This window comes from Schistocerca piceifrons, chromosome 1, assembly GCF_021461385.2.
Source record: "Schistocerca piceifrons isolate TAMUIC-IGC-003096 chromosome 1, iqSchPice1.1, whole genome shotgun sequence".
Classification (NCBI taxonomy): domain Eukaryota; kingdom Metazoa; phylum Arthropoda; class Insecta; order Orthoptera; family Acrididae; genus Schistocerca; species Schistocerca piceifrons.
Genome location: NC_060138.1, coordinates 1,052,017,498 through 1,052,032,560, shown reverse-complemented (window position 1 = coordinate 1,052,032,560; position 15,063 = coordinate 1,052,017,498). Strand labels below are relative to the sequence as shown.

Sequence of the window (15,063 nt, the reverse complement as noted above, 5' to 3'; positions counted from 1 at the left end):
CAAGTAAATTATGTAGCATCTAAATCACCTCGTCTGAAAATTGGTTCTAATATTAGGATCATTCGCTATCTCAAAGGACTGGCAACCCTCTCTAATTATTTAACGCTTCACTGAAGTGTTCCAGATGAATAGCCGGATGAACGACTGCGGTATGACGTGTTATCGCTTTGAAATTCTGGATATAAACTGTTTACAAGAGGTTTGAACTGCTACGTCACAAATTATTTTCGTGTAGTGCTAGAGTTACTTGGCTGAGAATAATGTCTGAGAAAGGTCAGATCACTTTAACATTTTTTTCAGAAATAGCATGGAGTCTTTACCGTCACAATATCTGAAATTATAGTTTAAAATTTTCTAAATTTCGGTCCACTAGGTACCTGTAAGCAATACATTGACCGATAACATTTGTCCTGAGTTGTCTAAAATGGAAAATGTGCAATTAAATCTGTTGTTACTATACTACCTAGGATGTTAGTAGCGTCAGGCAAATTTGTATGCTTCATAAATCTGATGGTTACCTATACATCATGATACTCTTCTACGCACCTACTCAGCATCTTATTATGACTGACACTTTGGCAATTACTTGTGATCACACTGTGTTTATCATAAACTGGCAAGTCGTACAATTCTTCGGTTAATCTGTAAGTACGGTCTTAACTAGCAGTGTGAGTACTCAATGACGGTGAATACGCAAAGCAGTCTACTTCGTTTGTGCACAGCTAGCGAAGTATTTCGTTGTTCAGGAAAATCAGCAGGACGATAACTTTGTCATTTTTCGCCCAAATAAGTTGTTTTCCGAAATCTCTACCATACCCTTCAACAGATAATGGCAAGAAAAACACACAACACACTCACACAAACACAAAAACACACACACACACACACACACACACACACACACACACACACACACACACACAGACGCACGGGCGTGAGCGCATGTTGTTGCACAATGTTATCATTGCGATACTAGACGTAGTGAGTTACACGAGAGTTTCAGGAGAAATTGAATTGCTCCCTATCTTCAGTATGTAAGTTTCTTTGTTTAATATCTATAATTTTTGATCCTGGATTCAGTTTAATGTTTATCCGGAGGCCAAACAATGTACTCTATAAGAAGCATCATGCAGAGTTCTTGGTAACTTATTTAAGGGTCCTCAGATTTAACAGAATACACATCGGAGCTTTCTCCTTATCTCCGTAAGAGAAGTTATAGAAAGAATTTGCGGCTAAAGAAAAGGAAATAAAGAGAATTTTTGCAAGTGGTGTAATCCTCTAGCCCGTAGGTCAGTTGAGGCATGTCAGAGCTGGCTATTTTGCTGTTCATCCTATGCGAAATACTCAGTATTAACTTCTAACTGCAATCAGAACAAAGACAGTTGACATGATGGACACTGGCTGGTCAAAACAGGTTTTTGTGATTTTTGTTGCAAGAAAATAAAAGATGATAATTAGTTACTCATACTCTGTTGACAAAGTGTCATTTTTTTAAAGAAAAAAACCTTCGTAAGTAGTTGAAGATTACCTATACTACTTCACGTCATTGTGCATTCATTTAATTATATCACACGAGTATTTCCGTCTTCTTTGATAAGTTTTGATCGGTTCTCGCCTTTTGTAAGGTACAGTGTCCTTGTCATGGGACCAGAATATTCCAGCTTCAGTTACAGGAGGAGAAACATGTAACAGAAATTTGTAGGTTCCAGCAATGTCAGTAACATCTTTACTTTTTTTTTACCTTCTTTTCATTATGTACATCTGTAGTTATACACTCTCCTGCGTTTTTCAGTCTTATTTTCTCATTTTCTCTCTCTCTAGATCACACTCTCTTCATTTTTGTTTCTCTTTAAATAGTTAAGTAGTGTAATCTGGTGCTGGCGTTTGAGGCTGTACAGAAAGCTATTTTTGAAAGAAGGAAACGGCCGCGGTGGTCTCGCGGTTTAGGCGCTCAGTCCGGAACCGCGCGACTGCTACGGTCGCAGGTTCGAATCCTGCCTCGGGCATGGATGTGTGTGATGTCCTTAGGTTAGTTAGGTTTCAGTAGTTCTAAGTTCTAGGGGACTGATGACCACCGATGTTAAGTCCCATAGTGCTCAGAGCCAAGGAACAACTTGATCAATAATCTGCGGATCTTAACAACAAATAAATATTGTGAAATACGCCCTGTAGTAGCTTCCAAGGTGATATGTTAAAACATCATCTTATTAATGAATAAAACATTAATAATCATAATTACATTATGGATATTAGAAATATAAACAATTATAAGTGGTGTTCCTTTCTAAAATTTGTGATATGATGGACAATTTCGTAATTTATTTTATGTCTCTTTTGCACTGTTGGTGTTACCTTTAAACATGTTCTGGTCTCATATCACAATGAGTGTACTTTTACGCAATGGTACATTTTTTGCACGAAGACAAAAAGTTACTAACAGCGGCAGGTAGCCATATGCGAGACGAAAGAATGGAAAGTAATTAAAATTACAGGAACTTTTCACTGGCAGAAGAGATTGATGGACTGACGAGGTAATCTATCAGCATTCTCTTACATTCAGGGTCAGATTACATAAACGCTGTCTACTTTGCACACCTTATAAGTGATACTCTATACTGTTATATACTGGTAAAGTATTGTCCTAATAGATTTGTGGTGTCACTGCTGACCTTGAGACTTCCTCTTGCACAGTACTCGGTGACGATGCAGATGTTTGGCGGGTCGGTGCACGCCCCGATGAAAGCGTTCAGGTTGTCGTGTCGCAGGTCCCTCATCTGTCAACAGTGAACGGCAATACAAGCCCATCACTGTCACTTCTTTTCAGTACACCCTAGAGACTCAATACAATGAACACTTTACAGAAGCTAAACTTACATCGTATTCACTCACTGAAAGTTGTTGGCTGTATATCGCATGCAAATATAAGTATTGGAAACAGTCGGAGAAATACTTATAAACACATACAGTCTGACAGCCAAGTTCAGTTATGTGGTATTTACTAAAACAATAACCAGTTATTAATATTTTCATCTTTGCGAAAAGCATTTGGTGAAGTTATTTTACACTACTGGCCGTTAAAATTGCTACACCAAGAAGAAATGGAGATCATAGACGGGTATCCATTGGACAAATATATTATTCTAGAACTGACATGTGATTACATTTCGCGCAATTTGGGTGGATAGATCCTGAGAAATCAGTACCCAGAACAACAACCTCTGGCAGTAATAACGACTTTGAACGCCTGGGCATTGATCCAAAGAGAGGTTGGATGGCGTGTACAGGTACAGCTGCCCATGCAGCTTCAACACGATACCACAGTTCATCAAGAGTAGTGACTGGCGTATTGTGACGACGCAGTTGCTCGCCCACCATTGATCAGATGTTTTCAGTTGGTGAGAGATCTGGAGAATGTGCAGGCCAGGGCAGCACTCGAACATTTTCTGAATCCAGAAAGGCTCGTACAGGACCTGCAACATGCGGTCGTGCATTATCTTGCTGAAATGTAGGGTTTCGCAGGGATCGAATGAAGGTTAGAGCCACGTGTCGTAACACATCTGAAATGTAACGTCCACTGTTCAAAGTGCCGTCAATGCGAACAAGAGGTGACCGAGACGTGTAACCAAAGGCACCCAATACCATCACGCCGGGTGATACGCCAGTATGGCGATGACGAATACACGCTTCCAATGTGCGTTCACCGCGATGTCGCCAAACACGGATGCGACCATCATGATGCTGTAAACAGAACCTGGATTCATCCGAAAAAATGACGTTTTGCCATTCGTGCACCCAGGTTTGTCGTTGAGTAGACCATCGCAGGCGCTCCAGTATGTGATGCAGCGTCAAGGGTAACCGCAGCCATGGTCTCCGAACTGATAGCCCATGCTGCTACAAACGTCGTCGAACTTTTCGTGCAGGTGGTTGTTGTCTTGAAATCGTCCCCCTCTGTTGACTCAGGGATCGAGACGAGACTGCACGACTCGGTACAGCCATGCGGATAAGATTCCTGTTACCTCGACTGCTAGTGATACGAGGCCGTTGGGATCCAGCACGGCGTTCCGTATTACCCTCCTGAATTCACCGATTCCATGTTCTACCAAAAGTCATTGGATCTCGACCAACGCGAGCAACAATGTCGCAATACAATAGACCGCAATCGCGATAGGCTACAATCCGACCTTTATCAAAGTCGGAAACGTGATGGAACGCATTTATCCTCCATACACGAGGCATCAAAACAACGTTTCACCAGAGAACGCTGGTCAACTGCTGTTTGTGTGCCGGCATCTCGTGGTCGTGCGGTAGCGTTCTCGCTTCCCACGCCCGGGTACCCGGGTTCAATTCCCGGCGGGGTCAGGGATTTTCTCTGCCTCGTGATGGCTGGGTGTTGTGTGATGTCCTTAGGTTAGTTAGGTTTAAGTAGTTCTAAGTTCTAGGGGACTGATGACCTAAGATGTTAAGTCCCATAGTGCTCAGAGCCATTTTTTTTTTTTTTTGCTGCTTGTGTATGAGAAATCGGTTGGAAACTTTCCTCATGTCAGCATGTTGCAGGTGTCTTCACCGGCGCCAACCTTGTGTGAATGCTCTGAAAAGGTAATCATTTGCATATCACAGCATCTTCTTCCTGTCGGTTAAATTTCGCGTCTGCAGCACATCTTCCTGGTGTAGCAATTTTAATGGCCAGTAGTGTAGTTTTAAATGCGTAGAGAGCCGCTACAAATTATATGAATTACAGAATTTTACCACACTGATTGTCTTTGGATGGATTGTAGCTTCTCTTTACTTTACTTATATTGGTGTACAGTTTCGGATATGTAACTGTTGTCAAATGCATGCCTGAAACACAACTCACTATTTTGTTACACCGGTATTTACTCCAGACATATGTTGGGGAATGAGCTCAGAGTCGAAACTGTACTTTTCCACTACGTCATCCAGTTACACAAAGTGTGGCAAACTGTTACCACCGAGATAATGTTCTGAAGTATTTCGCTTGTTTGAAAAGTCGTTTCACATGTAATGGTGTGACTGTAAGGTATAAAACTGCGAACGAGAAACTGCTAAATGAAGAGCTTAGTAGTAAAACATGAATGTTGCGTTCATAACTTGAACAGAACATAAACGTCCGGAGAGGGAGATGGATGCAACTACATTATGGAACTTAAGTGCGCCTCGTGGAGAATCGGATTTATGGTGTGTACAGTTTCCATTAAGTCCCTGTTGAATTACGTGCTTAAAGCCACGCCTACTTCCGTCGTTCACCCCGCTTTTCGTGACTGAAGATGAGAAAACAAATGCTGCTCACGATTCCTCTCCTGCCTTGGGGTACCATCCTCTGACACGGGAGGTACAGCAGCTTTAAATTAATGTGATTCATCCTCGCTCATTAGAATTCAAAACAGTTAGCTTCTTTCAACGACGTGAAATTAATTTTGTGCAATTGAATCTCCGAAACGTTTTTGCAACTAATTTGTCCAAAATGCTGAATAATCAGTCCTTTCCTTTCATCGATCCATTGCGCCTGCCTTAAAAAGGCTGAAAAATCTGCGTGTTCTTTCATCATTGCATTTCGCCTGCCGTGAAAGTTTGAGTGACTGTTTCTCCTTTTAATTTTCTGTCTCGGCCAGAAAGTGTCGAATATTTCTTTCAGAGCAGCTTTCCACCTTCAGACTTCCGTATAGGTTCTATTGCAAGTGTAGGCGGTACATATGTAGTGAAAGTGTTTATATAAAAAAGCTTGCACTCCCTTTGCCAGTAGGTTGATCGACAAAGATAAGAAACATGAGCAGAAAATAGCTTCCTGTCCCGCATTTTAAGATCCCATATTTTAAATTTATAAATTTTTGTTTGAAAAATTATGAGGTGTCCCAATAGTTATGAGACAGTAAAAGTAATGTATGAGTTTTAAATCAATGATAATTAAATCGACACCCTAGCTGCACACAGGCGTTGATATACATCATTGGGTACATGTTGAAAATGCGTGCCCCGACTGGGACTCGAACCCAGGATCTCCTACTTATATGGCAGACGTTATATCCATCTGAGCCCCCGAGGGCAGATAGGACAGTGCGCCTGCAGGGATTTATCCCTTGCACACTCCCCGTGAGACCCACATTCCCAACATGTACACACCACTACATTCTTTCGGGAACAGATACTACCTTCATATATAGTTAAAATATGGCTACCCGGCAATTGACCGTCTTCTGCAAATGCACATGCTATGCCCCAACTCGTACGGGACTTGGTAGATTAATCTGCCACGAGTAATGAGTGTGAAGGGCAAGCATCTATTAGGCGCACTACGAATGTATTGGTGTGGGCATGTTGGGAATGTGGGTATCACGGGGAGCGGGCAAAGTCCCTGCAGGCGCACTATCCTCTGTGCCCTCGGTGGCTCAGATGGATAGGGCGTCTGCCATGTAAGCAGGAGATCCTTCGTTTGAGTCCCGGCCAGATGACACATTTTCAACATGTCCCCAATAATGTATATCAACGCCTGTTTGCAGCTAGGGTGTCGATTTAATTATCGTTCATTCTAGAGAAGCTCCACAGTCATCAATGTTATCTGTTCTTTCGGGAACAGATACTACCTTCATATACGTATGAGTTTAGTTTTTTGTGTTGCAAAACAGCTTATGATGGCCAAATTAAAGCGTTTAAATTATCTGATATTAGTAATTACAGTATTATGAAAATAAGAGATTGCTGCTCACCATACAGAGGAGATGTTGAGTTGCGGACAGACACAACAAAAAGACTGCTGAACTTGTGAGCTATCGGCGAAAGGGCCTTCTTCTAACGTAGAAAACACTAACTCTACCTCTCTCTCTGTCTGTCTGTCTCTCTCTCTCTCTCTCTCTCTCTCTCTTTTTTCTCTCTCTCTCTCTCTCTCTCTCTCTCACACACACACACACACACACACACATATATACACACAAACAGACAGACATTCATGCAAGCACAGCTCGTCCACAAACGACCACAGTCTCTGGCTGCCGAGGCTTGACTGCAAGCAACTGCGCCTGATGGGAGAATCACTATATTACTCCTAACCCGTCCCAACTCTTCCTTACTCCCTCTGCCCAGACTGCTTCTCTCATAAGGTGCAGCTGCTCGCAGTCTGTGCTCAATGGCCAGAGATGGTGGTCATGTGTGTGAAGTCGCGCTTGCGTCAATGTGTGTGGGTTTTCTACATGAGAAGAAGGGCTTTTGGTCGAAAGCTCACTTAATTAGTATTCTTGTAACCGTTTGTGACTCAATATCCCCTGTATATGATGAGTAGCAGTATATCATTTTCGTAATACTATTGTTATTCTGTACTGGATTTTCCATTGTTTGTTCATACTGATAATTATGTATTTAACGAATGCTGATTTTTTTAGAGTGGTTTTTTCTGACAGACAAATTTCAGGTGTTCACCCATCATCAGCAGTATCTGTATTACAAAAGACACATGTGTATTGTGATATATTTATTGGTATAGTGTATAAAGCAGTGCTTTGTGAGTAGGGGAGAGTGTCGTACCTGGAGGATGGTGTACTTAGGAATATGTGATTTTCCTGGTCGGTGTTCGAATATAGTGACTGTTTTTAGAAAGATGTGAAGGGAAGCACATTGGAAACCGCCATTAGCCGTTTAAGGCATTTTTACTGTATTGTCATTGTAATACATGTAGCTGTGTTTTGTGCAGCTTTTGCAAATACTACGAGTTCTACATTTTACTATATACTATCAGGGGCATTCGAATTAAAACGAGACGGACAGAAAAAAGTATTTAAATTGTTTATTATTTCAAAATTAATCACCGTAACTATTAATACATTCATCAGATTGTGAGATAAGATGGTCAATGCCATCATTGAAAAGTGTTTGCAGTTGTCATACCCAGTTGTGCAATTCTTCATCTGTAGCAATTCGAGGACCATCAATATTTTTCTTCATGGCTCGAGATATATGGGAATCGCATGGGGAGAGATCGGGAATGTATTGAGGATGCGTGAGACCTTCCCACCGAAAATTCTGCAGCTTGGTTGTAACGTACTTGACAGCATTTTGGTCCGCCCACAAAGAGCTGCGTGCCTGGGAGCAAACATGATTCCATAGGCAACCGTAGACACATTTTACGTAAAGATATTGGGGGTCTTGTATCACATTTGGATAAATGGTATAATAGTTGCCGTGATTACTTTCGAAATTGTAAAGAGTATATGTACTTTTCACCATCTGTCTCGTTTTTATTTCACTGCCTCTTATTTGTCAGACTTACTTGGAGGATACTGTTAATTCGTCAGTTACAGAGTTTTACGGTGAGTAAAAGCAGTACATTTCTAGAACTATTTACATAACGTGTGTAACATTAATCCATCCTTTGTTGGTCGTGCACCATCTTGTACCACGAAACGCAAGAAGATCATTTACCACAGAGCACGTGATATTTGCGAATGAACAGAGTTGCTTTAATGTTTCAACAATTTTCCCTACCTTGAAAATGGAGATTTGTGTTAGTTTTCAATAGCTTCTATTTCAAAATGTTTTTAACTTGTAACTGGTTCTTGGTAATACTTCCTCTTAATTTGATTTCACCAGTTATCGGTCTATAGTTGATTAATAATCTAACACAGAAAACTGAATGCAATAAAAACTTAACTCTGTCCGAAAAGACCTTGAAGGCCCATGGTACCGACCGGCCGCCATGTCATCCTTAAACCATAGGCGTCACTGGATGCAGGTATGGAAAGGCATGTGGCTGGCGCACTGCTTTCCTATCCGTTGTCAGTTCACGACATCAGATTAAGTACAATACTGAGAAAATTTTCTCGGTTGCTACACCTTTACAGCACAATGAAAGATTTCTTTCTAAGTACACAACCACGTTCTACATGTGAACAATTTTTTACAAGTGGGAAAAATTTAATTTTTTGGAGTAATTTTTGTAATTTTGGGGAAAGACTACAGCAGACATAAATTGAATGCTGTCATTTCATAATGGCGGCCCAAAACCGATAAAATACAAAAAAATCTTACATCAAGTATGTAATTATTAATACGACATATTTGCAATTCCTACAAACTGCACAGTAGCGTATGTACAAGACATCCGATATAAAGGGGATATAGAATGCGGATTCGCAACAGCAGGAAAAACATTTCTGAAAGAGAAACGCTTGTTAACGTACTTTACAAATTTAACTGATAAGAAATATTTTCTGAATGTATTTGTCTGGAGTGGAGGTCTTTACGGTGAAACGTGGACATCAATTAAGGTAAGAACATAATATAAGCTTTTTAAGTATGGTGCTATGGAGGTATGGTGAATATCACGAGTGTAAATCGAATAATTAATAAGGAGATTGGGGAAAATAGTTATGGTACAACCTGACTAAGTAAAGGTTTTGGTTGATAGGATACATACTGAGGCATCAATGAAGCGTTAATATGATATAAGACTGAAGAACAGAACAACAAAGAACTATTTCTGGCCTTGTAGGCCTAAAACATGTTCACAAAGTTAGTAAGTATTCTAAAACATCAACTTTTGCGTTTTTGTTGCTAATCATGAAAGTGATCTACCAAGGAGCGATAGGAGAAATTAATCACGTGACACATATAGTGGGGTAAAAGAATGGACGCCTTGTGGTGCCCACCCTGATGGACACCTGTTGTACGCTTGTCAAAAAACATAAACAGTGCTGGTCGCTTACGGTGTCAGCCTTCCTGGAAACTTTCCAGTCCTGCCACGCTGCTTGAGCACGGGAGTCCCTGATGGAGTAAATATTGTGAGCCGCCTGAGACGGCGAGAGAAAAGTTCTCTACTGAGGAAGCTACCGATACAAGTCGCATAAAAGGTAAAATGAACGACTCGAGATGGTAGAAAGGCGGAGGGAGACACGATAACAGTACGATTTCTGTAACTAGTCTCAGAATATCAGCATAAAAATGACACATGTAATATCCGAAACAACGGCACATTAGTTAGCGATAATAGATAAAATGTAAAGTGCAAGTGGTCCATTAATCTTCTACAAAAGATTATTACAGAAAACATGCTCAGTAAGCATTTAAAAAGAAACCATCAAATCTTAACAGCAGAAAGAGTAAGCTGGTTGTAGAAGTGTATGTAATACTATGAACTAGTGGAAACAATAAACCATGTATTTGATGAGGCAATGAGTACATCATGTTGATGCTTTATTTGAAACTCATTGATGTGAATAAAGCCTTGTTCTTCGTTTCAGCTACTTTCATGCTGAAAACTCTGAACAAACAGGGCATATACTCAAGATATCTAACGTACAGTTAGACTACAACGTGACCGGAAGGTCCATTAATATTTGAAAATTTATTCTTTACAAAACAGTATAGGTAGATAAAAATTGACACACATATCTGAAATGACGTGGGGTGTTATTGAAATCACTAAATGACGAACAGATGGCGCTTCGTATGACACAAAAACAATGATTAGCATAACAATTGATTTCTAGCAAAGATGATATTCTTTATAATAAATGCTGAACACGTAGGCCGTCATTCATTAACAATACCCGTAGTTGAGAGACAATGTTATGATCAGCAGTGTACATCGTATCAGTGCGTTTGGTGAGAAATTGCAGTCGCTAAATCTGTGACTCTCAATAAAATTTTTCTGGGTTTGTGACAGCATTATCAATATGTAAAACTACCAACGATTCTCTCACTGTTGCAAATTACCTTCTTCAGGACGTTTTGTTTACAAATACCCCGAAGAAGGTCGTTTGCAACAGTGACAGAAACGTCGGTAGTTTTGCATAATGACAATGCGGACACAAACCCCCCCCCCCCCCACCCAAAAGTATTGACTGTGACAATGGCCGCTTAAGCCTACGTTTATATCTGTGACTGACTGTTCATGAGGACGCTGGATTTTATCCGGATAGCATTGGAGATACGCCTTAGTGCTCTCCAAAGAGGAGTGCATGGAATGCCGGTGCAACCTGCGACTTCACGAGCGCGGACTTCGCCATGTAGAGGTGAACGTGCTGAAGTCTCCATTTCTTCCTGAATTATCCGATTAGCAGTAGCACTTGTGTCTCGTCGCCCATACAACTCGTAGCTCCGAACTTCGTGACCATTTTCTTCATAGTGTCACTTGCCACAGGGCCGTTATCCGTTCGAATACCTTTCTTATGGAGGTAGGGTCGTAAAAGTACATTAACAGCGTATTCATCCTGTTGGTAAAGCTTCACCAACAGTTCCATTTTTGGTAGAGTCAGCGTGCCACGATTGCTGGCGCATCAGAATGCCCCTCTCACTACAGCTCTTTTTATACACGATTCTCATGCGGCGTCACTGAAGTGCTGGTATCTTGTGCTACCTGTTTACCTGTTTTTGCACTAGTTTGTGGTTTCATTGAAACCCCACACCATTTCAGGCACGTTTGTCAAGTTTTACCTTTCTGTCTACATGATTCCGTTAATTGTATTTTAAAAAGTTAGCAGACTTTTGGTTCACTCTGTACTTTGAAAATGCAAAACATTAAAAAAATGAAAAAGGAATAAGCCAGGATGATTCCATTCAATCTATAACAATTTCTGCATCCCAGGAAAAGATTTTTTAAATCGTTTAATTAAGATGAACAAATTCATTGGTACAAGTTTGATGGTACTACTAGTAACTACAGAAAGATCAAACCAAATTTTAGCTAGTATGCACTACTAGAATAATCCGTACACTTTATGCAGCACGAAACGACAAGCAGAAAGTTGTGTGTTTACTGACTCGTCTAAAAAGTGAAGTTGCAACCTAGTTGTCAGAGTTGCATCAAAGACTGACGACAAGAGGACTGCAGCACTTTCATGGGCTCAAGAATCTGGACGGAATAAGGTATGTATTGAAACCACTGTTGCTGTCAAGTTCCATTCGAATGCGGCGCATAGTTTTATCAGCGATCGATCTGCTGCTTCTTCACGCAAAAACATTTTCATCGAAAAGTAGGAAATTACTTGTAACACTTACTCAAAATATCTTCCCTGTTTGGTTACTTTTTCGGTAGAAAAATCTTTTGATTTCAACTTCCAAGTGAAAAGGGCCGAACGCTTTCTGTTTTGCATGGCTCCCAGGAATAGACTTCCGCAAGCGGGGTAGGGGATGGAACGCCAGGAGCGGTGAGAAAGGGGGGGGGGGGGGAGACAACCTAGTCTACTCCACTGCAGATTAAAACACTGACGAGAGTTCCCACGTGGAATGCTAGCCCTGCGTTAATTTTTACCAATACAGTCGACAAATGTGTCTTTTAAAACACATGTTGAATTTTAATTATGACAGGCAGTAGTAAAAAAAGCACAAAAAATAACACAACACATCCTATAACATAATCAGATGACAGGTTGTTATAACCAAAGTATTACATACGGAATTAAAGTTGTGAAGGTTTTTAAAGTTTAATTTCCATTTCCTCTCTCTTGAAGAATTTTGATCTAGCGATTTTTTTACTGGCTGTTTTTGTTGATACTCAGCGAAAGTTTCTATGTGTTCTTTTTTTCCTAAAGCTCATTTTAATCTAGCGATTTTTACTAGCTATGTTCGTTGATGCTCAGCGAAAGTTTCTGTGTGTTTTTTTCTAACGCTGAATTTTAATCTTCAGTTATTATTGACGAACGACAAAAATATCTTTTGTGAATATTTCCTAGTATATTTCCTGGCGTGGTCGATACAGTTAATGGAGTAGTACGAGGATGTTACTTCAGCATTAATTCAATATAAGTTGCATCCATAATTACATTAATAATATAAAAAATGTATCCTGCATTTGATAATGAATTGGCTTACCTTTTAGGTATCAAAGTAACCTTTTGTAAAGAAATATATTTAGAGACTATATTTAGAGGACGTTATTGCCTAGATTCCAAGTTTTATTACCTGGATAACCATTTTTAACCAGTCCAATGGTCATCTTCAGATCGATAATCACCGAATTTGCAACAGATTAAACGTTGTGTAGTATGACGAGCACTCTCACTCACTCTATGGGAGCGTATGCAGCACTCTGCACTGTATCTAATAAATTGTAAGTTGTGTGATTTCAGATTTAAAGATGACCACTGAATTGGGTGAAACTGGTTATCCATGTAACAAAACTTACGATCTAGGCAATAAACTGTTCTAAAAGGGTGCTAGACTCTCAAATATAGAAGACCGCCTCCTGCTTGCACTGACATGTCGGGTAATCACTTCCCATAAATTTCTGCGGGCTAATATGCTTGCATGAATATATATTTGTTGCAAATGCGTGTCTTAAAAAATTATTGAGATAAACGAGAAAGGACTGAGCAACCGAATGAATAGCAGCTCAGTTGTAATGAGAAAGTGCCTTTTAGTTCATCTAGAAACTACGGGAACTAAAATGCAAATAACACGAAGCAACCACCGTGCATATCCACCATTTTGAGTTCCTTCTTCATGGAGCGGGTGATGTCGACTGACTTCTTGTGGACCTTCTTGATGGCGAATACGCGGCCCTTGTAGATACCGATCTGGGTGTAGATAGCCGAGTAACGGAAGTCGGCGTCAGGGTTGGAGCTCAGTGACACTTGGCTGGTGCGGATCAGCGGGTGAACGGCCTGAAAATAAGCCGAATATGCACGAAATGAGCTTAATTACGTAGAATACTAATTTATTACAGAAAGTAGCCAGATTAAACTAATTTAAAGGCTCAGCCTTACAAAATGAGTCAGAGAGAACGTTATTTTTAAATGGGTTGCACATGGAAAAGTGTGGATTGATGGTCATCCCCTTCCAATAACAGTCAACACATAATTAACGGTACAAAACACGTCATATCGTCTGTCAGTGTTCCTTTGTTTAACTACACTCCTGGAAATGGAAAAAAGAACACATTGACACCGGTGTGTCGGACCCACCATACTTGCTCCGGACACTGCGAGAGGGCTGTACAAGCAATGATCACACGCACGGCACAGCGGACACACCAGGAACCGCGGTGTTGGCCGTCGAATGGCGCTAGCTGCGCAGCATTTGTGCACCGCCGCCGTCAGTGTCAGCCAGTTTGCCGTGGCATACGGAGCTCCATCGCAGTCTTTAACACTGGTAGCATGCCGCGACAGCGTGGACGTGAACCGTATGTGCAGTTGACGGACTTTGAGCGAGGGCGTATAGTGGGCATGCGGGAGGCCGGGTGGACGTACCGCCGAATTGCTCAACACGTGGGGCATGAGGTCTCCACAGTACATCGATGTTGTCGCCAGTGGTCGGCGGAAGGCGCACGTGCCCGTCGATCTGGGGCCGGACCGCAGCGACGCACGGATGCACGCCAAGACCGTAGGATCCTACGCAGTGCCGTATGGGACCGCACCGCCACTTCCCAGCAAATTAGGGACACTGTTGCTCCTGGGGTATCGGCGAGGACCATTCGCAACCGTCTCCATGAAGCTGGGCTACGGTCCCGCACACCGTTAGGCCGTCTTCCGCTCACGCCCCAACATCGTGCAGCCCGCCTCCAGTGGTGTCGCGACAGGCGTGAATGGAGGGACGAATGGAGACGTGTCGTCTTCAGCGATGAGAGTCGCTTCTGCCTTGGTGCCAATGATGGTCGTATGCGTGTTTGGCGCCGTGCAGGTGAGCGCCACAATCAGGACTGCATACGACCGAGGCACACAGGGCCAACACCCGGCATCATGGTGTGGGGAGCGATCTCCTACACTGGCCGTACACCACTGGTGATCGTCGAGGGGACACTGAATAGTGCACTGTACATCCAAACCGTCATAGAACCCATCGTTCTACCATTCCTAGACCGGCAAGGGAACTTGCTGTTCCAACAGGACAATGCACGTCCGCATGTATCCCGTGCCACCCAACGTGCTCTAGAAGGTGTAAGTCAACTACCCTGGCCAGCAAGATCTCCGGATCTGTCCCCCATTGAGCATGTCTGGGACTGGATGAAGCGTCGTCTCACGCGGTCTGCACGTCCAGCACGAACGCTGGTCCAACTGAGGCGCCAGGTGGAAATGGCATGGCAAGCCGTTCCACAGGACTACATCCAGCATCTCTACGATC

At 41.9% G+C, this 15,063-nt stretch overlaps 1 protein-coding gene across 1 annotated transcript in view; it reads right to left on the bottom strand.

Annotated features, from left to right (window-relative positions):
- The window catches only part of LOC124796481 (guanylate cyclase 32E), an 823,982-nt gene that overhangs the window by 179,670 nt on the left and 629,249 nt on the right, over positions 1–15,063 (bottom strand). The window contains exons 12-13 of the mRNA XM_047260702.1: positions 13,428–13,607; positions 2,670–2,774 (exon numbers count right to left, since the gene is read on the bottom strand). Of these exons, the coding sequence (XP_047116658.1) occupies positions 2,670–2,774; positions 13,428–13,607 (285 nt within the window). The remainder of the gene's footprint in view (positions 1–2,669; positions 2,775–13,427; positions 13,608–15,063) is intronic.